Source organism: Bos indicus, chromosome 18 (genome assembly GCF_029378745.1).
Source record: "Bos indicus isolate NIAB-ARS_2022 breed Sahiwal x Tharparkar chromosome 18, NIAB-ARS_B.indTharparkar_mat_pri_1.0, whole genome shotgun sequence".
Classification (NCBI taxonomy): Eukaryota; Metazoa; Chordata; class Mammalia; order Artiodactyla; family Bovidae; genus Bos; species Bos indicus.
In genome coordinates this window covers 48,116,540-48,143,494 of record NC_091777.1, presented here as the reverse complement: position 1 = coordinate 48,143,494, position 26,955 = coordinate 48,116,540, and the positions used below count along the sequence as shown (strand labels likewise).

Sequence of the window (26,955 nt, the reverse complement as noted above, 5' to 3'; positions counted from 1 at the left end):
TCCGGCGCCACGGTCCTGAGCGCTGGGCGGTCCCGAGCGCTGGGCGGTCCCCCGAGTCTGGCGCAGCCCTAGGGCGGTAAGGCAGGCTCGGTGGTAGCCGCTGCTCTTCTGAAGAAAACAAGCGCGAGACGGGCCAGGTTCTGCGGACCAGATCGAGGTTGGATTCGGGGGCCTCAGGCCGGAGTGAGGGCTTTGCACTTGTGAGACTGGGCGGCGCGGGGTTAAGCTTGTGCGGCGGTAACTGGGCGCCGCCCCGGCCTGTTCCCGGCGGTCCTGCCCGTCGCCTTCCTCGCCTCGACCACCGAGGCCTGGCCGTAGAGGAAAGGCCTGAGAGGGAAACGGGTGGTGGAACCTCTGAATGAAAGTCCCCTGCAAGGCGCGGTGGCCGCCCGAGCGTGGGTGGCTGTGGTGTCTGAATTACAGCCGACCCAGAGCCGCGGACCTTCTCTCGTCTTTATCTTTCCATTGTGTTTGCAGATGGTGGGTAGCGACTGTCAAGGGGGCGTGGACGGTGGGTGTTGACCGCGTCCAGAAACGCCTGCGATGTAATCATCCGGGTTTGCTTCCCGAGCCCTGTCAGTCTCCAGAGGCCTGTGAAGTGAAGCGAATCGCTGCTGCGTCTCTAAAAGCCGCGTTCTTTGTGAGTTTCTGCTGCTTCTTTGTTTGCGTGAAATGCACTTGATTTTTGTGACACGAGATTGTTAAAATTTCCTTCTCTTGAAATGTCCTGCGTAAGAATAATCTACTTACTGATTTGGACTTTAGGATTTACCTACGTCCTGGCAGGGGACCCAGTTTATACATTTCCCTTTCTGTTGCTCACTTAATGCAGTTCTTCAGTTAGTTGTTCTCAGTCTCTGCAGGACCTCATGGACTGCAGCCTGCCAGGCTCCTCTGTCCTTGGAATTTTCCAGGCAAGAATAGTGAAGTGGGTTGCCGTTTCCTACGCCAGGGGATCTTCCCGACCCAGGGATCGAACTCGTGTCTCTTGCCTTAGCAGGCAGATTATTTACCACTGAGCCACCTTAGTTAACCATGTTCTATAAATCCAGTTGCTCTGTGAGCAAAGTTTATAATGATGGAAGTAGCCCTTTGGAAGTTACTGTTTATGTTTTCTTTTCAACTATGATTTGTTAAGTAGTGTTGGGTTTCAGTTCAGTTCAGTCGCTCAGTCCTTTCCGACTCTTTGCGACCCCATGGACTGCAGGCCAGGCCTCCCTGTCCATCACCAACTTCCGGAGTTTACTCAAACTCATGTCCATTGAATCAGTGATGCCACCAACCATCTCAGCCTCTGTCATCCCCTTCTCCTCCCGCCTTCAATCTTTCCCAGCATCAGGGTCTTTTCAAATGAGTCAGCTCTTCGCATCAGGTGGCCAAAGTATTGGAGTTTCAGCTTCAACATCAGTCCTTCCAATGAATATTCAGGACTGATCTCCTTTAGGATGGACTGGTTGGATCTCTTTGCAGTCCAAGGGACTCTCAAGAGTCTTCTCCAACACTGTGGTTCGAAAGCAATAATTCTTCGGCGCTCAGCTTTCTTTATCGTCCAACTCTCACATCCATACATGACCACTGGAAAAACCATAGCCTTGACTAGACGGACCTTTGTTGGCAAAGTAATGTCTCTGCTTTTTAATATGCTGTCTAGGTTGGTCATAACTTCTCTTCCAAGGAGTGTCTTTTAATTTCATGGCTATTAAATTGTGTTGGGTTTAGACAGCTCTAATTATTCCACAGTAGGAGTGGGGATTTTTTTTCCCAAAGGGAATCCACGAGTGGAACTTTTTGGTACCAGCCTGATGTGGTTAGAGTTAGTTAGCATGAGTTTTATTTATTTTGGACAAATGAAAAATTGTTTAATGTATACAGCATAATGTTTTGATATATGTAAACATTATGGAACAGAATACCACACCGACTAATTAACCATTACCTCTCAAGGTTAACTATTTTGTGTATGTGACAAGAGTACTTAAGATACACTCTTGGCAAACTTCCAGTATGTAATACACTATTATTAGCTATAGTAACCATGTTGTGCATTAGGTCTTCAGAGCTTATTATCTTATAACTGAAATTTTGTAGCATGAGTTTGTTTTAGGTATGTCTTGGGGAGATCCCCTGGGGAAGGGAATGGCTACCCACTGCAGTATTCTTGCCTGGAGAATTCCATGGACAGAGGAACCTGGCAGAATACAGTCCGTGGGTGGAAAAAAATCAGGACTGAGCGACTAACACTTTCACTTTTTTGGGATAGAGGAGGAGAGATGTATGCAGTGGTTAAGAATTTTGAACCTAGATTGAGAGGTTTTTAATCCTGACCATCACTTAAATCTAAGTGAATTTGGGCAGTTGAAAGAAAACTGTGTTGCAGTTTCTTCATATGTAAAATCGGAATTATAATAGTATATGCTTCACAGGGTTGTTTTGAAGGTTACCTGAATTAATATTGAAGGAGATCAGCCCTGGGATTTCTTTGGAAGGAAGGATGCTAAAGCTGAAACTCCAGTACTTTGGCCACCTCATGCAAAGAGTTGACTCATTGGAAAAGACTCTGATGTTGGGAGGGATTGGGGGCAAGAGGAGAAGGGGACGACAGAGGATGAGATGGCTGGATGGCATCACTGACTCGATGGACGTGAGTCTCAGTGAACTCTGAGAGTTGGTGATGGACAGGGAGGCCTGGCGTGCTGCGATTCATGGGGTCGCAAAGAGTTGGACACTACTGAGCGACTGATCTGATCTGAATTAATATCTGTTGAAGCTCTTAAAACATTACCTAGCATAGTAGAATACTGCTTAATTGTATTAGCGGTTACTGTTAGTGATGATTCTTAATCATTCCGTATCAACTTTCTTTATTCCCAAGAATAATGAAAATGTGAAGTTACTTATGATGAATGCAAGCAGAAAAATCAACAGCAAATGGACCAGAATAGGGATTCTTAACATGAAGTCTTTGGGTTCTGTTTATGGGTTTTCAGGACAAGGAAAAAATCAAAGATATATATAGATATAGATATAGATATATTGTAAATATTTTTCAGTGGTTAATTTGGGAGGGGAATCTACTTACTTATAATTTCATGATATCAGAGTTGTATAAGACCCAACAAGATTGATTTTCACTGGTCTAGAATTAAAGTCTGGAATAAATAGGAATAATTTTGAGGATAATCTTAAAAAACTTGTGTCTAACAATGTGGAAATGTTAAGTAATTCACACTTCATCCATATGATGGAATGTTATGGGATAATAAACATTATAAAGTCATAAGAAAAAACCATATAATGTAATATTGGGAAGTATGTATTGTTCTGAATAAAAATTTTTAAGAAATTGTTGTTACCTATGTATCTTGAACACTAAGGTAGGGAATAATAAGACGTTTTGAAAAATTTAGTAATTGGTTATTCAGGAGGAATCAACTCAAATGACTGAGCATTTGCTATGAAATAAGCATTTTTTTCTGCCTGCTGTGCATACTATCTCTTGATTTTTGGAAATGTTGTGAATCAGCATTGTGATCCTTCACAGAAGGGTTTCTGGGTGTTAATGAAATACAGTATTCAAGAACTGGTAAGAATTATTTTTTCAGTGACATTGATTTCCCTGTTGTTACCACTTATGCAGTTCTATGTAATCACAGTTTTCTTAATGACTACCTGTCTACCCAAATCATTAAAAAATTATTTTTAATGGGAATAGCTTTTTAAACATTTCAGATAATGTACTTAATGCAAGCTTGTGAAATATTTAGTAACTAAGGAACCTTAAAGAAGAAAATAAAAATTACAGTCCTCAGCAGGGCTTCCCAGTGGTAAAGAATCCACTTGCAATTCAGGAGACTTGCAGGAGACGCAGGTTCCATCCCTGGGTTGGGAAGATCCCCTGGAAGAGGAAATGGCAACCCACACCTGTATTTTTGCCTGGAAAAAATCCCATGGACAGAGGAGCCTGGTACACTATAGTCAATAGGATCACAAAGAACTGGACTTGACTAAGCATACACACACATATTCGCAACATCCAGAAATAATCACTATTCATATTTAGAGCATATGTTCCCAAAAATATTTTTACAAGCATTTGTGGTTTTGTATATTTGTATATATGTATTTGTATATGCTTATTTAGTTTTATTTCTGAATAGGATAACATTAATTGAAAATTTAAAGGAAAACAAGACCTCTAATTCTTCGTTTAAGATAGGAATTCAGGGGTCTTCCCTGGGGGCTCAGTGGTAAGGAGTCTGCCTGCCAGTGCAGGAGACATTGGTTCGATCCCTGATCCAGGAAGATCTCACATGCTGTGGGGCAACTTACCCCATATACAACTATTAAGCCTGTGCTCTAGAGCCACGGAGCCCATGTACAGCTATTAAGCCTGTGCTGTAGAGCTGGGGAGCCACAACTACTGAGGCCACATGCCACAACTACTGAAGCCCGCGTACCCTAGAGCCTGTGCTCTGTAACAAGAGAGTAGCCCCCGCTCATAGCAATGATGACCCAGCACAGCCAAAAATAAATAAATAAAATTATAAAAAAAGAAACTCATTTTTTTTTAAAGGAAAAAAATTAATAAAAAAGAGGAATTCAGTATTGTTATGGATTTTGTAACATTTTTATGGATTTTATATATATTTTTTTTAAACTGTTTTTTTTTTTTCTTTCAGTGTGTCTTGGATATTTTCCATTCTTTAAGTTTTTGAAAACTCAGCATTTAATGATTACTTTATTATTCTGTTTGTGGATGTTTTCTCAAGTATTTAAGAAATAAGTTTTTGGGGAGTGATGTTCAAAACTGCCTGAACAATTCCTTCAGCAGGCTTTCTAGGTCCTATTACTTAACCAACTTTTCACTTCAAGGTCATGTGGGATTTCAGAGGTAGGAACGTTGAGGAATATAGCATTGACTTCTGCCAACTAGGGATACAAGTGATAACTCTGAAGTATTTGGCTTTATTTCTGAAGGATTGTTAGAGTATGAAGTGGACAGTTCTGTTATTTTATGCCAGATGCTTCATCCTCCTGATCCTTCATTTGAGTGAGAGTTTGAGAAATAAATTAATGATAATTACCTAGAAAATGAATCTTACAAAAACCAAAATCATTTTAAACTCAGAGAAGAAAGGCAAAATAATCTGATTATACTATATAGTTCAGTTGGTAATGGTATTTAAATGGTCATAGTCATAGAAACTGAATATCTGTGTACCCTTTAATAGAACAAAATCACACTGGGGAAAAAAAAGCATATTGGAAGGATAGGGAGATGCAATTATGCACACATGAAGTGGGAGATGGGTGAGTAAAAGATAGCTGAAGTAGTAAATTAGCATGTGATTTGAATATATGGTATTTATATAACAAAAGAAATAGCTAAAAGAGGTGAAAATTGTTGCCTCTAGATTTGGAAGATAGGGGAAAGGGGAGCAGGGATGGAATCGTTGGGGCTTTTTGTGATATCCCTTGTACAGCTGTTTTAAATTTATGTCCAGGTACAAGTGATACAAATTAAAGTTTTCTTTTCTTTTTTTTTTACAGATTAAAAATTTCTTGATTAAAAAATTGAGACTCCTGGGAAGAACAAAATAAAGATCACGTGGGATACCATCCAGCAGAGGTAACACAATACAATCTTATTCCAAGTCCATTTTGACTTTTTTGGTCTCATTATAATCATTTTCCATGTATCATTTCATTCCTTTTACACCATACCACAAGTGTCCATTTCTCCAGTCTTAGTGATAAGTATCGGAGAAGGCCCTGGCACCCCACTCCAGTACTCTTGCCTGGAAAATCCCATGGACGGAGGAACCTGGTGGGCTACAGTCCATGGTGTCACTAAAAGTCGGACACGACTGAGCGACTTCACTTTCACTTTTCACTTTCATGCATTGGAGAAGGATATGGCAACCCACTCCAGTGTTCTTGCCTGGAGAATCCCAGAAATGGCGGAGCCTAGTGGGCTGCCGTCTATGGGGTCGCACAGAGTCAGACACGACTGAAGTGACTTAGCAGCAGCAGCAGTGATAAGTATTAGCAGTTTTTAAAATCTGCTAATCCAGTTCCTTTAAATGCAACTCCTTAGTTACTATTGAATTTTAACTAGTGGGTTATTTCATTATCCATACTCAGGTTTTACAAATTCACTTTTCCCCAGCCTGGGTACCAAGAGAATAGGATCGGTAAATGAGATCATGTAGACAGTATTGATGATTCCTAATAGGAAGGTGGTGAACAGTGAGCTCTGAGGATTCTGGGAAAGATAGTTCAGCCTTGAGGAAGAGATCCCAGTGTGCAAGTACAGTTTTGCCGTTATAAAGACTGCCAGGCATGGTCTGTGCAAGTGGTTCTCAAATTGTGGCATTTGGACCAGCAGCATCAGTATCAACGTGGAAATGTTTTCAAAATGCAATTTCTCAAGCCCAACCCTAGCTCCAGTAAATGCCAAACTTGAGAATCGAGGCCCTGCAAACTGTATTTTAATAAGCCTTTCAGATGATTCTGAGGCATACAAAGTTTGATTACTAAACCCGCCCATTATGATCACCTGGGGAAAGTTTAAAAATTTTGATTCCTGAGTCACAGCTCTCTTCTGCTAATTGAATCAGAATGTTTGGGGCATGGGAGTCAGGCATCAGTATATTTTAAAGGTCTGCTAATGGACTTCCATGGTGATCCAGTGGCTAAGACTGTGTTCCCAATATAGGGGGCCTGGGTTCAATCCCTGATCAGGGAACTATAATAGAAGATCCCACATGCCGCAACTAAGAGTTTGCATACTGTAACTAAAGAATCCTGCATGCTTGCAATGAAGATCAAAGATCCCAGGTGCTACAGCTAAGACCTGGTGCAGTCAAATAAATAAAATGTTAAAAAAAAAAAAAAAAGATTTGTTGGATTCCAATGTGTGGCATAGTTTGGAAAATTCTTCTCTATAATATTTTCTGTCTTCAGGGTTGGGTAGGCAAGCCAGATTCCTGAGTCTGAGAAGGATATTCTGGTTTCGATGGTGTAGCCACTTCTTAGCTGGGAAAACTGGGAATGAGGGGAGATGGATCTCTGCTCAGGACAGGTCTGGGTAGCCTATTCTTGAGTCCAGACCAGCCTCACTGAGTTGGAGGACTGCCCGGAATCTCTCCTGCCAAAACAGCTGGAAATGTCCTTCTCTTCTGGAGAGTCTTCTCCATGTCTATCCTTGTGCAGTGATTTTCCTGTTTCGGGGAGGGCATGTATTTGTCTAAATTAGCTCTTACCTTTCATAACTTGTCTGTGTGTTGGGAGGGGTGATGGAGGGGTGTTGCATGTAAGAATGGAGAAGTCATGTGAGTTTTTAAAATTTGGGGGCTCTGGGATTTTGTTCTTATGGCTTCATATTCTTCCTCCAGTTTTTGGCTTCTGTCTGTGGACTCTGCTTCTTCAGTAAATGACCCTTGAGAAAAACTAAACATTTTCTTGCAACTCTGAAATCATGGCTCATGTAAGTTGGTATTTTTCTCTATTTGGAATGTTGTAATTTTTTTCAGGTTATGTGAACATTCTAATTAGTTGTCCTGAAACTTCCAAACAGATCCCCATCCAACAGCTTCTTCCTAGATGTTCCCATTCTAGTGAGGGATGGAGCCAGACAGCCTGGCCCTTCCTGTGTGCCCGTCTGTTGTCCATCCATGTCCATGTGTGAATTGACCAAATTATTCAGTCTCCTGTGTGTTCAGTCTTTGTCTAGAGCAGCGATAAAGCAGAAATGAAGTCCCTTGAGGGAGACAACTGATACGAGAAACTCACAACTGGAGAACACTTTAGAGCTGCAGTATCCAATATTAAAAATAGAAAATTAGTGCCTTCTTAGCACAGTAGGTCTCATGTCAGTCTCATAAAAAGTGTAGAATAATATGCAAGGCACATAATCTTAAACATTTTAGTGTCACATTTTAAAAAGTAAAAATGAAATGCACAAGTAATTTTAGTGTTTTATTTAACCCAATATAGCAAAATATTATCATTTCAAAGTGTAACCAAAATAAGAATTATTGAGATATATTGCAATCTTTTTTTTTTGTAAAGTCTTCACTATCTGGTGTGTATTTTATAGCACATCTAAATTTGTATCAGCTACAGTTCAAATGCTCAGTAACCACATGTGTCTAAGATAGCATGTTAGACATTGCAGCTTTAGAAATTTTGTATAACTTAAATTGTAAATATAACTTAGCATATTTAAAAGTATAGAAATATCTAAATGTAATTATTAAGGCCAACATATCTATAAAATGGACTTTTTTGTAGTAAGTGTAAAATATTCAATAAAGGGTTTGTTATAATAAGGGAAAATGCTAATGATACATATAGTGATGAAACTGGATCTCTGTTTTAAAAAGTAGAGTTTGCATAAAATTAAAGAATTTTTTCCAGACTCAATTTTATTTCTTTTATTTTTTTAATTTTTTTTAAAATTTTATTTTTAAACTTTACAATATTGTATTAGTTTTGCCAAATATCGAAATGAATCCGCCACAGGTATACCCGCATTCCCCATCCTGAACCCTCCTCCCTCCTCCCTCCCGGTACCCTCCCTCTGGGTCGTCCCAGTGCACCAGCCCCACACATCCAATACCGTGCACGAACCTGGACTGGTGACTCGTTTCATACATGATATTATACATGTTTCAATGCTATTCTCCCAAATCTCCCCACCCTCTCCCTCTCCCACAGAGTCCATAAGACTGATCTATACATCGGTGTCTCTTTTGCTGTCTCATACACAGGGTTATTGTTACCATCTTTCTAAATTCCATATATATGCGTTAGTATACTGTATTTATGTTTTTCCTTCTGGCTTACTTCACTCTGTATAATAGGCTCCAGTTTCATCCACCTCATTAGAACTGATTCAAATGTATTCTTTTTAATGGCTGAGTAATACTCCATTGTGTATATGTACCACAGCTTTCTTATCCATTCATCTGCTGATGGGCATCTAGGTTGCTTCCATGTCCTGGCTATTATAAACAGTGCTGCGATGAACATTGGGGTACACGTGTCTCTTTCCCTTCTGGTTTCCTCAGTGTGTATGCCCAGCAGTGGGATTGCTGGATCATAAGGCAGTTCTATTTCCAGTTTTTTAAGGAATCTCCACACTGTTCTCCATAGTGGCTGTACTAGTTTGCATTCCCACCAACAGTGTAAGAGGGTTCCCTTTTCTCCACACCCTCTCCAGCATTTATTGCTTGTAGACTTTTGGATCGCAGCCATTCTGACTGGCGTGAAATGGTACCTCATAGTGGTTTTGATTTGCATTTCTCTGATAATGAGTGATGTTGAGCATCTTTTCATGTGTTTGTTAGCCATCTGTATGTCTTCTTTGGAGAAATGTCTATTTAGTTCTTTGGCCCATTTTTTGATTGGGTCATTTATTTTTCTGGAGTTGAGCTGTAGGAGTTGCTTGTATATTTTTGAGATTAGTTGTTTGTCCGTTGCTTCATTTGCTATTATTTTCTCCCATTCTGAAGGCTGCCTTTTCACCTTGCTTTCTTGATACATACCCAGAAGTGGGATTACTGGATCATATGGTAGCTCTATTTTTAGTTTTTTAAGGAACTTCTTTACTGTTCTCCATAGTGGCTGCACCAATTTACATTTACACCAACAGTGTAGGAAGATTCCCTTTTCTCCACACCCTCTCCACATTTATTACTTGTAGACTTTGAGTGATAACCATTGTCCCTGGTGTGAAGCAATACCTTGTGATTTTGATTTGCATTTCTCTGATAATCAGTGATGTTGAGCATCTTTTCATGTGTCTCCTGGCCATGTGAATGTCTTCTTTGGAAAAATGTCTTTTTAGGTCTTCTGCCCATTTTTTTGATTTTTTTTTTTTTGGTATTGAGTTGTATGAGTTCTTGGTATTTTTAGTGTATTGACCTCTTGTTGGTCACATCATTTGCAAATATTTTCTCCCATTCAGTAGGCTGTCTTTTCATTTTGTTTTCTTTTGTGCCCATCAATAGAAGATTGATGGTTTCCTTTACTGTGCAAAAGCTTTCAAGTTTGATTAGGTCCCATTTGTTTATTTTTGCTTTTATTTCTTTTGCTGTGGGAGACTGATCTAAGAAAATATTGCTACGATTTAGTGAAACTCTGATTAACTACCTGTGCATATCTGGAAGTAAAACTAGGTATACCACAGTATATAGGAAGCTTTGTCTATAGCAGTAGTAGGCAAAGTGCAGCTTGTGAGCCAGAGTCAACCCATGTCCTGTTTTTGCACAAGCTATGAGTTAATTATTTTCTGAAAGAATTACTTTAAAAAAGAAGGGAAAGGGAAGGATACGCAAATAGAGATAATATGTGGCTTATGGCCCTATACAGAAATAAGTAATTTTACAAATAAAGCATGGGTTTGTCATTTCAGGATTTGGTGATGTTCAGAGATGTGACTGTGGACTTTTCTCAGGAAGAGTGGGAATGCCTGAACTCAAATCAGAGGAATTTATACAGAGATGTGATATTAGAGAATTATAGCAACTTGGTGTCACTGGGTAAGTTTCAGTTCAGTTCAGTAGCTCAGTCGTGTCTGACTCTTTGCGACCCCATGAATCGCAGCACGCCAGGCCTCCCTGTCCATCACCAACTCCCGGAGTTCACTCAAACTCACGTCCATCGAGTCGGTGATGCCATCCAGCCATCTGTGTCAAATAATGTAGAACTTCACATGACTGAATTTCAGAGCTGGCTGTCTAAAAACTAGTCAACTATCTGCTTTGTAGTTTGAGAATAGGTGTCTTCAGCTGTTAAACTATTAAATAGCACTGTTAGCTTCCCCCATAAATCATTGACCTTTACATTTTCCTTTGCCTTTTCTATTATATAATTGCTTCTCTTTAATGACAGTTGGATATAAATTCTTAGACACTCAGAGCAAAACCATTTTCAAAGAAGTCTGTTTTCATATTGTTGTAGATGGTCTATTATCTATTAACTTACCTGCAGTGTGAGTAGGAAGACAGAGGTGTCTGGCTGTACATACCTATTGAAAAAGTTGACACAGTGTATATGATACTGGGTTAAATCAATAGTGTGTTGAAATTCAAGTGGACACATTCAATTTACTACAACAAACATATTATCTTTTTAATTTATTTAAACATTAACTTTTATGATTAATAGTTTAAAATATATGAACTTTGCATTTGACATTGGATGAATATATTGGCAAGAAACAAATTGTTTTCCTCCTAGCAAAATATTTAAATAAAAGCAAAAATAGTACCTAATGAACATATATAGTGCTTAGTATGTACTAGGCACTCATCTAGGCACTTAAGTGACACCTCACAAAAATCTTATGGGTATACATTGCTGCCACTGCTAAGTCACTTCAGTTGTGTGTGTGTGTGTGACCCCATAGACAACAGCCCACCAGGCTCCTCTGTCCCTGGGATTCTCCAGGCAAGAATACTGGAGTGGGTTGCCATTTCCTTCTCCAATGCATGCATGCATGCTAAGTTGCTTCAGTCGTGTCTGACTGTGTGCGACCCTATGGACAGCAGCCCACTAGGCTCCTCTGTCCACAGGATTCTCTAGGCAATACTGGAATGGGTTGCCATTTCCTTCTCCAGGGTATACGTTATTATTTTATATATTTTAATATATTATTATTTACTTATGAGTATATATTATTACTTTTCCAACTGAAAAAACTGAGCCTGTAAGTGACTCAGGTGAGAGAGGCAGGATTTGAAGCCAGTGCTCTCAATGATTACTTTTAGAGACAAAGCCTGTATCAATTGGCAATTATAATAAGACAACATTCCTACCTCTCTGTTCTTGTGATCCTCAAGTAACTCTAATATGAATGTTTTTCAGTCCAATTACTCTTCTTTGTTCTGAAGCCTTGGTGAATTTTATACTTTCTTTATAATGTTCTATTGTTTTTTTTCAAGGAGGATGTTCCATTTCTAAGCCAGATGTAATTACTCTGTTAGAGCAAGGGAAAGAACCCTGGATGGTTGTGAGGGATGAGAAAAGAAGATGGAGACTAGGTGAGTAAGTGCTTATCAGGGGAGGGTAAGCTGCTGTGGCACAGCATATCCCTGCAGGTTGGGAAGAAACACACTCCTTAGTTGTTGATTATGAAGGAGAGACCTGACACCTGAGAAGAAAAGTTAGATCTCAGCATGGACAACCAAAGAAATTTCATCTCTACTTCCACTTATCTCTTCTTTTTACACAGTCCTGTTTCCTTCTCATTTCAATGGGGGAAAGCTTTCTTCCCCAGTGACCACCATTTTACTTGTATTTTGCATCTAATTTCTACTTAGATCATCTTTTGTATTTTGCCTCTTAGGTACATATTTCTTCATTGCCTTCTTTTCATGGTGTTTACATGAAGTGATTAAATATTGTTAAGAAGGGTGAGGAAGTAAGAATATGGGGAATTATGGTGGGTTAATTGGGTAATTTAGATAGGGTAATTAAGGAAGAGGAACCAGTTGGCAGAGGCTCTTTAACCTGTAAAAGATGGAATCATTTAAGCATCTGTATACATAACTGAAATGTATTACAACCACATAAAATATACTTAATTCTGAAAATTCTTTTTCCCCCAAGATTTAGTTATTTATTTATTTATTGGCTGTGCTGGGTCTTCATTGCTGCATGTGGATTTTCTTTAGTTGCAGTAAGTGGGAACTACTCTTCATTGCAGTGCATGGGCTTCTTATTGACCTGGCTTCTCTTGTTGCAGAGCACGGACTCTAAGTAAGCGGGCTTTAGTAGTTGTGGCTTATGGGCTCTAGAGCACAGGCTCAGTGATTGTGGCACACAGGCTTAGTTGCTCTGTGGAGTGTGGGATTTTCTGAAACCAGGGATCAAACTGATGTCTCCTGGATTGGCAGGCAGATTCTTTACCCAGCTGAGCCACGAGGGAAGCCCATGTTTTTCTTAAAGTATTCAGTGAATAAATGAAGGATTGTAGACTTAGAATATTACCAGTTTGGAACCTCTAATAAGCTATTGGATCTAGACACTGAACATCACTGCTGATAACATCACAGAAATAGAGACAGTCAGATTGTATTTCTTCAAATGAAAGAATACAGTATCACCTATGAAGTGGGCCTAAGTCTGATGGAGCTTCTGAATTAGCCAGCCACTAATTTATTAGAGGAAGATAGAGGAACATGTTCTACTACATCTTGGGAATACAGTCAGAATATGAAAAATGCTACAGGGTCAAAGTGAAGAAGAACTAAAGAGCCTCTTGATGAAGGTGAAAGACGAGAGTGAAAAAACTGGCTTAAAACTCAATGTTCAAGAAAACTAAGATCAAATTCCATCACGTCATGGCAAATAGATGGGGAAACAATGGAAACAATGACAGACTTTTATTTTCTTGAGCTCCAAAATCACTGCTGATTGTAACTGCAGCCATGAAATTAAAAGATGCTTGCTCCTTGGAAGGAAAGCTATGACCAACCTAGACAGCATATTAGAAAATAGAGACATTACTTTGCCAACAAAGGTCTGTCTAGTCAAAGCTGTTGTTTTTCCAGTAGTCATGGATGGATGTGAGAGTTGGACTATAAAGAAAGCTGAGGGCTGAAGAATTGATGCTTTTGAACTGTGGTGCTGGGGAAGACTCTTGAGAGTCCCTTGGACAGCAGGGAGTCAATCCTAAAGGAAATCAACCCTGAATATTCATTGGAAGGGCTGATGCTGAAGCTCCAGTACTTTGACCACCTGAGGCAAAGACCCAACTCATTGGAAAAGACCCTGATGCTGGGAAAGACTGAACGCAAGAGGAGAAGGAGGCAGAAGAGCATGAGATGGTTGACATGAGTTTCAGCAGACTCCGGGAGATGGTGAAGGACAGGGAAGCCTGGTGTGCTATAGTTCATGGGTTCGCAAAGAGTTGGACAGTTTAGCAACTGAACAACAACAATGACAAAGAGTTACTGTTCATTTTTTCAGGTTTGGGTAATGGTATTACAATTATTTTTTAAATCCTTTTAGAGATAAATCCTGAAGTGATTACAAAATATATTATGGGACTTGCTTCAGACAATGTGAGGAGACCAGTGGATAAGGGTCTGCATAGGTCAGTATTGGGCTTGGTTGATGTTGTTGAGGCTGGTCCATAGATAACTTGTACATTTAATATTACTCTTCTATTTTTGTGTATGTTAGAAATACTCTGTAATAAAATTTTGGTTTCTTTTAAAGTTAGTGGGAGATAAAAGGAAAAGAAAGTGAGACAGTGGTGAAAATAAACGTATGTAACACTAAAGAGGAATTTTGCCATAAAAGCAGACACATGGGGTACAGGGAAAGTATCTTAAGATGTGAGGTATTAGGACCTGTGTAAAGGCTGAAGAGAATGATTTCAAAGAGGAAAACTGATGGCATCAAGAGAGAGGGTGATTTCTGTAAGCAGTGACTTTCAGCAAATGAGTAGAAGTAGGAGCCAATTTATGAAGGAAAACCAATGCATATGATAAGAATATGAACTTAAGTGGTTGGATAACGTGGTAAAGGGGAGAATATCATTTTTCTTTCCATTGCTTCTGATTCTTTGATGAAATTAGCAGAATGTGAAAATTATTTGGAATTCAGTATGGATTACTTAGTATTTAATCAGTTTTGACTTTCAGAAGTACAGTTCTGTGGTTATAAGGTTTTAACATTTACAGATCTCTGGATACATTACCCCTGGTGTTAATGTGACTAAAAGTGCTTCTGTCATAAATATTATACATTCATATCATCTTGTATCAGCAAAGTTATTGAAGACATCATCTCAGGAAACAAATTAACTTTATGACCAGGTAATTAGCTCCTTATTTTCTTTTTAATTAAAGTTGTTATCCTGCCAATGGAAATAACATTTCTCCTTTTACATTGCTCTAAAATGGGCTAATATTTTGCTTTTGCATCAGCATCATTTACTAGAATAAAGCCCTTTGATTCAATAGACTACAAACTAGTATTTGGTTTATTTTGAGTAGCTAAATATTTTGTATATGTCTTTTGATGTTTAGTTTGTCCTTTGTTTCAGTGCTGGGCCAATTTTTTCTTGATTTAATCACATGTATAGTGCATAGGCTATAAGTTCCAGTTTCAATTTATTTAAAGTAGAACAAGAATCTAAAGATACTTGTAAAGCAATCTGTGTGCAGAGTCCTTCATGAATTTTTATGTTTCCCATCAATCTTTACTATTTTCTCACTGTCTACTCTGAAACAATGCAGTGTGCATCTATAGTCAGAACTAGCAAAGCACTGAACCTAGTTTTGATTGACTGAAATGGCTGTCTTTTAGTTTCTTGAAGGGGAAAGAACTGGCATAAATGAATTTGGGAAAAATAATGGCTGACTTTTTACAGAAGTTGTAAGATTACAGTTCAGTTGTTTATACGGTTGACCCTTGAACAACATGAGTTTAAACTGCATGGGTCCATGTATACACGGGTTAAAAAATAATAAATGTGTAGTACAGTACTGTGGGCTTCCCGGGTGGTGCTAATGAAGAACCCACCTGCCAGTGTAGGTGGAAGAGATGTGGGTTTGATCCCTGGGTCAGAAAGATCCCCTGGAGGAGGGCATGGCAAACTACTCTAGTATTCTTGCCTGGAGAATCCAATAGACAGAAAAGCCTGGCAGGCTACAATCCATAGGGACACAAAGAGTTGGACATGACTGAAGTGACTTAGCATACACGCACAGTACTATATGATCTGAGGTTGGTCGAATCTGTGGATGGGGAACTGCGGGTATGGAGGGCCAACTGTAAAGTTATACACAGGTTTGCAATAGAGGGGTGGTATTGGCCCCTATTACCCCAATGTTCAAGGGTCAACTGTATTATAGTCTCCTAGATGTGAATATTCAGCATGCCGAAGTCTTAATGTGTCATGTCAGGCAGGGAAGCCATATAAATGTCTCAGTTATGACCTAGCAATCCCACTCTTAGACATATACCCTGAGGAAACTCACACTGAAAAAGACGCATGCACCCCAATGTTCATTGCAGCACTGTTTACAATAGCTAGAACATGGAAGCAACCTAAATGTCCACTGACAGATGATTGGATAAAGAAGTCGTGGTACGTATACACAATGGAATATTACACTCAGCCATAAAAAGGAACATATTTGAGTCAGTTCTAATGAGGTGGATGAACCTAGAGCCTATTATACAGAGTGAAGTAAGTCAGAAAGAGAAAGATAAATATCATGTACTAACACATATATATAGAATCTAGAAAGATGGTACTGATGAATTTATTTGCAAGACAGCAATAGAGAAACAGACATAGAGAACAGACTTATGGACACAGGGAGAGGGGAGGAGAGGGTGAGATGTATGGAGAGAGTAACATGGAAACTTATGTTACCATATGTAAAATAGATAGCCAATGGGAATTTGCTGTGTGTCTCAGGGAACTCAAATAGGGGCTCTGTATCAACCTAGAGGGGTGGGTGGGGTGGGGAGGGAGGTGAGAGGGAAGTTCAAGAGGGAGGGGAGGTATGTACACCTATGGGTAATTCATGTTGATGTTTGGTATAAAAGAACAAAATTCTGTAAAGCAATTATTCTTCAATTTAAAAATAAATTAAGAAAAAGTCTCAGGTTCACTATATCCACACGGGGAATGTTTTGTTTGTTCTTTAATACTTTCAAATTCTATAGGGTAAGTATTGTAACTTCTGCTTTTTTTTCTTGTAAATGAGTAAATATGGACATTTTGCCCTCAGTGTGTTTATATTTTCATTTTGTGCATTGTCTGCTCACTTCCTTTATTCTCTTACTTTTTCCATTGTTCAATGTTTCTTATACCAGTTTGTATGGGCTTTTGTGCTGTATATACACTTTCTCATTTTTCTTACCAATGTTTGGGCCTTCAGTTTTTATTTTGACTCTTATTTTCCTTTAAATCATTGATTTTTAATTTGCAAGTAAATTCTATGAGATCACCATCTTAATAACAGCTGCCATGCCTTTGTAGTTACCTAGTTATTTACTACTGTTATGACTAGCTAATTACTGTTAATTTTTTATATCATTTATAACTTATTTGCCTTAATGAGGTGTTAAATTTTTTTCCCAGTAATTTTTACAAAATTACATTAGTTTTACATTGCTTTCTTGAATAGGGAAGATAGACAGGGAGGGAAAGAGAGAAGGAAAAGGAAAGAGTAAGGGAAGGAAGGAAAGATGGTGGGGAGAGAGAGAGAAAGGAAAGAGAAAGAGGAAGGGAAGGAGGAAGGGACAGAGGGATGAGAGACAGAAAGAGGCAGAAAGATACTTAGATTTCATCAGAGTATCTTTTGTGACATTCACTTATTTGTCTCTGCTCACAAATTATCTACAGTATTTAAATCATTGTTGCCTTTTAACATCTTTTTATTATATCCTTTTAAAGTAAACTTTCTGAAATACATCCAAAAAAACGGAAATCATAATACGCTGCTCACTGAATTTTTGCAAAGTAATTATACCCAGCTAATCAGTATACTGATTCAGAAATAGTTTTAGTAGGATATCAGAAACTCCTCTTTAGGAGAAGGCAATGGCAACCCACTCTAGTACTCTTGCCTGGAAGATCCCATGGACGGAGGAGCCTGGTAGGCTGCACTCCATGGGGTCGCAAAGAGTCGGACACGACTGAGCAACTTCCCTTTCCGTTTTCACTTTCATGCATTGGAGAAGGAAATGGCAACCCACTCCAGTGTTCTTGCCTGGAGAATCCCAGGGACGGGGGAGCCTGGTGGGCTGCCGTCTATGGGGTCGCACAGAGTCGGACTCGACTGAAGCGGCGGCAGCAGCAGCGGAAGCTCCTCTCTAGTTTTCTCCAGTCATTCCTCCCTATCAAAATTAACTACTAGCCTGACTTTTAATAAGTCCATAGATTAGTTTTAGTGTTTATGAGCTTTATAAAAATGGGATAATATAGTATATATTATTTTATGCCTGGCTTTGTTTGGTCACCCTTATGTTAGTGAGAATGATCCATATTGTTGTGTGTACTTGTAGATTATTCATTCTTATTGCTGTTACAGTTTGTTCTTATTATGTTGTATCCATATCTATATATATATAACTTTTCTCAGTCATTCTTCTGTTAATGAATACTTGGATTCTTTCTAGTTCATGCATATGAAAAATAACGTTGATTTTTTTTTTTTTAATACATTTTTTGCTCAGAATTTTACCAGCATGTTACTATTTTATAAACCTGTTGCTATGACTGAAAAATCACTAATATACTTTCTAGACAGTAACTAAATGGCACTGGCTATGATGCCTTTAGGGAGAATATAGGAAAGGGTATGAAGAAACAAAATGGGCTGCATATTTGTAATATACTTGTGTATAGTTAATAAACTTGAAGATAAATAAGTAGAACCTTGCATTACCTTGGTTGGAAAAGTGAGGTTCATTTACAGCTATGTAGACAGTGAGCTGAAGTGGAGATATCTGCACGTGAAAGTAAAGAGGCCACTGGCGTGATGAGCAGATGTAAAGGAATTTTTCCATTTCTGTATTTGATTGAGATAGCATTGGTGTGCTTTTGTCTCCCATCTCTATGCTGCTGCTGCTGCTAAGTCACTTCAGTCGTGTCCAACTCTGTGCGACCCCAGAGACAGCAGCCCACCAGGCTCCCCCATCCCTGGGATTCTCCAGGCAAGAACACTGGAGTGGGTTGCCATTTCCTTCTCCAATGCATGAAAGTGAAAAGTGAAAGTGAAGTTGCTAAGTTGTGTCCAACTCTTCACGACCCAATGGAGTGCAGCCTACCAGGCTCCTCCGTCCATGGGGTTTTCCAGGCGAGAGTACTGGAGTGGGGTGCCATCGCCTTCTCCGTCCCATCTCTATATAAAGTGCTAAAAAAAGGTGTAAGATTGGAGGCAAGGCAACATATATATTTTTACTATTAACTAATTATGAAAACTTAATAATAGTTTCTCTGTGCTATGGATTTGTTATTCAGTGATAAGTGAAAGAGTTTTTCTTCTCTTGGGAAATTGTTAAGGTAAGAGCACAGAATAAAAACTTGGAAAATTAATGAATATATCACAACAGAATTGAAAAAAGTGCTAAGAAGCAGGGGACAAATTATTGGGATAGAAAATGAAGGATATAAATTAGATGAAGTCAGAACAGATAGCTTTTCTGACTTTTATCATGATATCTGAAGGATGAAAAGAACCCAACCATGTGGAGAACCCATCAGCATTCCTGGGAGATTTAATAGCCAGTAAAAAGCTCTAAAAAATGGAAAGATTGTGACATATTTTAGTAGCTGAAAGGAAGCAAGTGTGACAGACATAGGGAGTAAAGGGGCCTACAGCTTGAAATGACATCTTTTGGTAAACAAAGGCTGTGTTATTCATAATAAAGTGTTTTTACTTTATTCTTACTAAAAAATAAATCATTAAAAAGTTTAGGTAGAGATCTCAGACTTTAATTTGCTTCTGAATTATCTGGTCTTAACTCATCATTTTCTTTATTCTTCTTAGCTTTTCTCAAGTTATATTATTTTTTTAAAGTACTTTTAAGCACATTTATTTCAACTGGACTTTATTTTCTTTTTTCCTATTATAAAGTTTTTATTTGCTTCTTTGTTTACTTTTTCTAGAAGAAAATAACATGTGTTTTATCTTCTTTTCTTTCAGATTTGGAATCCAGATATGACACTAAAAAGTTATTTCAAGTAAAGGATATTTGTGAAATGAGTTTCTCTCAGTGGGAGATAATGGAAAGAATTAGAAGTTGTGGCCTTGAAGACTCTTTTTTCAGGAAAGATTGTGAATATAAAAAGTTTGAGGGACAAGAGGGTCCTCACGAAGCATATTTCAGGCAAGTGAAAAAAACCACCTCTGAAAAAATGCCCAAGAACAGAAAACGCACATCTCTTACTCTGTATCCAAGAATTCACAGTAGAGAGAAGCCCTATGAATGTGGGGACTGCGGGAAGGCTTTTAGAGTACGCCAACAACTTACTTTCCATCAGAGAATTCATACGGGTGAGAAACCGTATGAATGTAAAGAATGTGGAAAAGCTTTTAGGCAGTGTGCCCACCTTAGTCGACATCAGAGAATTCATGCTTCTGACAAACTCCTTGAATGTAAAAGATGTGGAAAGATCTTTACATGTGGTGCAGATCTTCGTGTACACCAGAGAATTCATGTTGGTGAGAAGCCGTATGACTGTAAGGAATGTGGGAAGGCCTTTAGGGTGCGAGGACAACTTAATCTCCATCAAAGGATTCATACTGGTGAGAAACCCTATGAATGTAAGGAATGTGGGAAGACCTTTAGACAATATGCACACCTTACTCGACATCAAAGACTTAATATTGCTGAGAAATGCTATGAATGCAAGGAATGTGGGCAAGCTTTTCTGTGTAGTACAGGCCTTCGAGTACATCACAAACTTCATACTGGTGAGAAACCTTATGACTGTAAGGAATGTGGGAAGGCCTTTAGAGTGCGGCAACAACTTACTCTTCATCAGAGAATTCATACTGGCGAGAAACCCTATGATTGTAAGGAATGTGGGAAGACCTTTAGTCGTGCCTATCATCTAACTCTCCATCAGAGAATTCATACTGGTGAGAAACCTTATGAATGTAAGGAATGTCAGAAGTTCTTTCGTCGTTACTCAGAACTTATTTCACATCAGGGTATTCATATTGGAGAGAAACCTTATGATTGTAAGGAATGTGGGAAGGCCTTTAGACTGTTCTCACAACTTACTCAACATCAGAGTATTCATTTTGGTGAAAAACCTTACAAGTGTAAGGAATGTGAGAAGAATTTTAGATTGCTCTCCCAACTTACTCAACATCAGAGCATTCATACTGGTGAGAAACCCTATGACTGTAAGGAATGTGGAAAGGCCTTTAGACTTCATTCGTCTCTTATCCAACATCAGAGAATTCATTCTGGTGAGAAACCATACAAATGTAAGGAATGTAAGAAGGCATTTAGGCAGCATTCACATCTTACTTACCATCAGCGAGTTCATAATGTCACTAAATAGTTATAAGAAAGCCACCCATTGTGAATTTTGCGTTAAGGAGCATTAGAAAATAAATTCTGGAGGAGAGGTGTTTGAATGTAGGAATCCCTTTTGCTTCATGCTCAAAGTTAAAACAAGAGGTTTTAAAAGAGTAGGTTAATTTAATGAATACATAGCAGTGTTTTATCACCACTCAAACCATGTTAAACTTTAGGAAATTCATAGAAAAAAACTCTTAAAGGAGTGAATGTGAAAAAGCTTTTGATCTTACTTATTACCACCTCTGTTCTTTCATCTGTACATAACAACCTTTGGAGGTTGCCAGGGCACCAACTCATTCTGGACATTGATAAACAGAAGGAAGGAGTAGTGATTTAGCCTGCATTTCCTGTATAAACTATAGCTCAAGGCAACTAGAGGTTGATGAGGTAAAATTCTTTATTAGAGAATTTTCAGGACATAATGAAATAATGGATCTAAGCACAGTTCTCAGTAGAAGTTTTAAGCTCTTTAGGTGAACGGTCTATATGAACTTCCCAGTGAATAGATCAGGTTGACAACATCTGACCCACTGATCAACTTTAATCAAAAATAGGACAAAACATTTTATGCCTCCTTGTATGATACAATCGGAGAAGGCAATGGCATCCCACTCCAGTACTTTTGCCTGGAAAATCCCATGGACGGAGGAGCCTGGTAGGCTGCAGTCCATGGGGTCGTGAAGAGTCGGACACGACTGAGCGACTTCACTTTCACTTTTCACTTTCATGCATTGGAGAAGGAAATGGCAACCCACTCCAGTGTTCTTGCCTGGAGAATCCCAGGGACGGGGGAGCCTGGTGGGCTGCCGTGTATGGGGTCGTACAGAGTCGGACACGATTGAAGCGACTTAGCAGCAGTAGCAGCATGATACAATAAGACATACCATTGCCAAAAATATTGAACCTGAATCTAATTAAGCATCAAGACCTAACTCCCAGTTTAAAGAAAATTCAGGGAACAGAAGAACAAATTACATGATATAACAGGAAGCAGACCAATAAAATGTGGGTAATTCTATGAGAGTAATGACTCAAGCTTCTCACCCAATGAAATGGATTGAAAAAAGGGAGGTGAAACTCTGAGATGTTAATGAAGTCTTAAGAGATGTATCAATCAAATGCAATGAATGAGTGTTTTTCATTTAGATCACAGGTTGAACAAACAAAAGACATTTTTATGATAGTTGGGGAAATGGAACTATTGACAGTATTAGATAATATTAAGAAATTATGTTCTTGTTAGATGTGCTAATAGCATTGTGTTTATGTAAAAGTGTCTTAGAGATAAATTAGCAAGTTTATACACATAAAACCGTATGTGTAGAATTACTGTTAAAATGCTCATGCAAAAGAAAAGTAAGGATAGATAACTTGTTTAAGTCATGGTAAGATAAATCAGGTGCATGGTTTTTGCTTATTTTGTTTTTGCTATTTTCTCTATTTTTATGTATTTGAAATTTTCCGTCATTTAAAAATCATAAAACATCTATGAAATTATAGCCAGCTTTAAGTGAATAGTATTTGTAAATGGCTACTTATCAGAACTTATGGATGTAGCTAAAGTTCTACACATAGGGATATTAAATGTACTATAAGGTATTTGGGAAATTAAGACTGAGGATCCAGATTTTCTCTGGTTCACCTAATGCTACATCTCTTGTAGTACCTATTCCCATAGTACTTCATATATTTCAGGAGTGAGTAAAAAGAGCAGTTGCAGCTATTTGTGTAATCAGTGGAATGGAACTGTATTATCTAATAAAGTAGATGCTAGCAGCATGTTGAGCACTTAAAACTGAGCTACTGAGAACTGGAATGGTGGTTAGTACAAATTAAAATGGTCTTAAGTGTAAAATACACATGAGGTTTTGAATACTTCATTCAAAAAAGAATTAACGTCGCAATTTCTCAGAGCATTTCTCTGCTGTAGTTGGGAAGCTGTGAAATTCAGTGGATTGAATTACTACATAATACAGAACCCAAATTTAAGTGTGTCTCTGCTGTCAAATACCATGTTAGTATACTGAGGTCTTCTTGGTTCTACCCTGAGTCATGCTGGACTTTTTTTTTTCCTCTTCATAAAATGTAGCCTGTATTTACAGCTGAGGCATTTTCTCAGACTGCTTTTGGCCTGTAGATGTTTTGGCATCCGAAGGCCTTTTTAAATTTTTATACTGTTTCCCATTAAGCTCAAGCTTGCAGCGCATCAAGTACAATTCTCTTTAAGATTGTTTAGGGTTCATTCAGTTAGACAAAAGATCAACAGGTTCTTCTCTGTATTGGGTTTCCTGTGAGGCTTTTGTGGGAAAATGACTTTAAAATTCTTAGAAGCCCTGCTCTTTCACAGAAAGGATGAAAGTTGGCTTTATCTTTACCCTGGAGTCATATTTTTATGACAGCACCACATACTTGATCATTCCTCCCCTCTCAAGCCCATTGTAATTTTGGGAACCCTTTGCTACCTGTAAACACTGTCATGAATCCTCTATACTTCCTTGAAATTCTACTTGAAATATGCACCAATTGATATAATGAATATAATGGTTTTTTTTACTGTTAATATGATAGATTTTCAAATATTGATTAAACCTTGTATCACTGTAGTAAACTTCATTTGTCTGTAGTGTATACTTTAAATATATATATATGCACACACACACACATATATAGCTGGATTTGCTATGATTGCTATGATTTACTAATATTTTCTTGAGGATTTTTGTGTCTACATGAAGGATACTGGTCTATAATTTTGTTCTATTTTTCGTTTCATTTGGTATCAGGTTGATGGTGGCCTCACATAAGGAGTTTGGAAGTATTGCTTCCTTTTAATTTCTGGAAGAGAGAGTGTAGAGTTGGTGTTAATTAATCTTTGAATGGTATAATTTTCCAGTGAAACCATTTGGGCCTTGCAATGGACTGAATGTGTCTCCTCAAAATGTGTTGATATCTTAAGCCCCACTGGGATGGTATTGAGATGGGGCCTCTCAAGATAATTAGGTCATGAGGATAGAGGTGGCCTGCCGTCTATGGGGTCGCACAGAGTTGGTCATGACTGAAGCGACTTAGCAGCAGCAGCAAATGAGATTTGTGCTCTTAAAAAAGGGGCTCCAGTGAGTTCTCTCACCCTGTCTTGTCATGTGAGAATGACAGGACAAGAAGATGACAGTTTTCAATCTGGAAATGTTCACTAAAACAAAGTCACGAGAAGACAGACACCAAAACTATGCTAGCACGAAACTCAGACTTCGGCCTCCATGCTTGTGAGAAATAAATATGTTTATAAGCTACCTAGTCTGTGATTCTGTGTTATAGGAGCCCAAGCTAAATAGGACAAATTTGTACCAAAAATGGATGCTAATCTAACAAATATCTAAAAACATGGAAGCTGCTTTGGAACTGAACAGTGAGTGGATAAAAGCTGAAGAGCTGAAAATCATACATTTTGATATGTATGCAAAGAATAATGAATGAATGATAAGGGTAATTCTGGTGAAACCTGAGAAAAGAGGAGAGCTGAAATGAAAACCTGTCTTCTTGGAAAATAAATTATGAACAAAATGTTGGTGGAGATATGAATAGTAAAGACCACTCTGGTTCATTCTGAGGTGGAAATGAACATATTATTGGAAATGGGAGGAAGGATCATTCTTTTTATGGTGGCAAAAAACTTGGCTAAATTGTGTTTGTGTTCTAATGTTTTGCGGAAAGTAGAACTTCGAAGCAATGAAGTTGAAGATGTGGCTTTGCTCCTTCTGGCTGATGATAATGAAGTGCCAGAAAAGAGAAATGACTTAAAAGATGGAATTTCTGAAGCAGAACCTAAAGATTTGGAAAATTCTCAGCTGAATAAATAGTGTTAAAATACTGTGAAAATGAGGGCATAGATTGGGAAAGAATAGCATCTTGTAAGTTGGTTTGGAGACATTGGGAAGACCCTGATGATGCTAGGGACATTGAACTCCTAAGTTTAGAGTCTGCTTTACCAGTGGAAGTGGCATCCCCACCCAGAGGCAACATTTCCACCTCCATTTGATGGGCTAGGCATTGCATTGCCTGAAAAGCATAATGACCTCCCCTGAGGCAGAGGCCACACGACTCTTCAGAAACTGTCCCTGCCACCCCTTTTTATTTCTGGGCCCATCACTAATAGACTCAAGTCCCAGCAGACTCCTAAAGGTGAAGTTCAAACTGTGACATGAGAGGAGGTATGCTACACTCAAAAAGAACTACTTGAGTTTTCTCATTTGTACAGACAGAAATCCAGGAAACAAGTATGGAATGGATATTAAGACGTGGAATAATGGTGGAAGGAAGATGATTGGAAATCTGGTGACAGTGAAATGTGGGAAAGAGAAGTGTGGATAGGCTTCTCTGGACAAAATATTTGAAGTTATTTGTGTCCTGTGTAATTGCTCACTAAAGGGTGACCTCAGCAGAGGATTTAATAATCAAGTGGATAGGATGGTCTGTTCTGTGGATAACAGTTCCTTTTCCCCATCACCCCCCTCATTATCATCCAATGGGCTTATGATGGCAGGGGATGGACATTATGCATGGGCTCAGCAACATGGACTTCCATTCAGCAGGGTCACCTGACTGGCCACTGCTGGGTGCTCATTCTGCCTGCAGAGAAAAACACCAAGTCCCTAACATAGCAGCATTCCCTATTGTTCAGTCACTAAACTGTGTCCGACTCTTTGTGACCCCATGAAATGCAGCACACTAGGCTTCCCAGTCCTTCACTGTCTCCTGGGGTTTGCTCAAACTCATGTCCATTGTCCATTGAGTCAGTGATGCCATCCAACTATCTCATCCTCTGTCACCGCCTTCTCCCCTTGCCCTCAATCTTTGCCAGCATCAGGTGGCCAAAGTATTAGAGCTTCAGCATCAGTCATTCCAATGATTATTGGAACTGGTCTGATCTCCTTGCTGTCTAAGGGACTCTCAAGAGTCTTCTCCCACACCACAGTTCAAAAGCATCAATTCTTTGGCACTCAGCCACCTTTATGGTCCATCTCATCACATCTCATACATGACTACTGTAAAAACCATAGCTTTGACTATATGGAACTTTGCTGGCAAAGTGATTCCTCTGCTTTTTAATATGCTGTCTAGGTTGTTCATAGCTTTCCTTCCAAGGAGTGAGCGTCTTTTAATTTCATGGCTGCAGTCACCGTCTGCAGTAATTTTGGAGCTCAAGGAAATAAAGTCTGTCACTGTTTCCACTTTTTCCCCATCTATTTGCCATGAACTGATGAGACTGGATGCATGAGCTTAGTTTTTTGAATGTTGAGTTTTAAGCCAGCTTTTTCACTCTCTTCTTTCACCCTCATCAAGAGGTTCTTTAGTTCCTCTTGAAACTATGAAAACCCATAAACAAAGGTAAATGTCATCGAGTTAAATAACATTCTACATGACTTTAGCATTTGCTTCACTTACCTACAAGTATTTTAAGTTTACAGTGTCATTGTTTCTGATCTACATAAAGCTGAGTAGGAATGACCCAGAATTACCACATAACCGGCAATGTTTTCTGAGCTTTTATTATGTGCCAGGGGCTATTCTAAGGACTTTACACTATTAACTCATTAACCCTCATAACAATGCTACGAACTAGGTATTTTCCAGTTAAGAAACTGGCACAGCCACCTTGGAAGACAGGTTGGTGGTGGTTTTACAAAAGAAAACAGACTTTTTTTTTTGGACTATGCTGTGTAGCATGCAGGATCTTAGTTCCCTGACCAGGGACCAAACCCAGGCCCCTGCAGTGGAAGCATGGAGTCGTAACCACTGGATGGCCAGGGAAGTCCAACATACTCTTTCTTATCATACAACCCAGCAATTAAGATCCTTAAGTAGATGAAAACTTATGTTTAC

The 26,955-nt window shown here is 38.9% G+C and overlaps 1 protein-coding gene and 1 long non-coding RNA gene across 5 annotated transcripts in view; one reads left to right on the top strand and one right to left on the bottom strand.

Annotated features, from left to right (window-relative positions):
• ZFP30 (ZFP30 zinc finger protein) lies at nt 1–23,688 on the top strand. Of its 3 annotated transcripts, XM_019979082.2 has the most exons (7): nt 1–157; nt 478–640; nt 5,551–5,629; nt 7,398–7,489; nt 10,421–10,547; nt 11,952–12,050; nt 19,686–23,688. In XM_019979082.2, the coding sequence occupies exons 4-7, from the start codon at nt 7,481–7,483 to the stop codon at nt 21,053–21,055; spliced, it is 1,605 nt and encodes a 534-aa protein (XP_019834641.1). In that variant the 5' UTR covers nt 1–157; nt 478–640; nt 5,551–5,629; nt 7,398–7,480; the 3' UTR covers nt 21,056–23,688. The 3 variants fall into 3 exon arrangements, with proteins under 3 accessions (XP_019834641.1, XP_019834639.1, XP_070628180.1); XM_019979080.2 differs by lacking the exons at nt 1–157; nt 478–640; nt 5,551–5,629; nt 7,398–7,489 and having other exon boundaries at nt 10,403–10,547; XM_070772079.1 differs by lacking the exons at nt 1–157; nt 478–640; nt 5,551–5,629; ... (1 more) ...; nt 10,421–10,547; nt 11,952–12,050 and adding an exon at nt 12,057–14,107.
• Nucleotides 10,542–26,955, bottom strand: part of LOC139177283 (uncharacterized) — a 43,184-nt gene continuing 26,770 nt past the window's right edge. Inside the window, exons 5-6 of one of the 2 annotated variants that reach the window (XR_011561773.1) lie at nt 10,993–11,035; nt 10,542–10,694 (exon numbers count right to left, since the gene is read on the bottom strand). This is a non-coding gene — a long non-coding RNA (uncharacterized lncRNA). The remainder of the gene's footprint in view (nt 10,695–10,992; nt 11,036–26,955) is intronic. The other variant, XR_011561774.1, reaches the window with a different exon arrangement.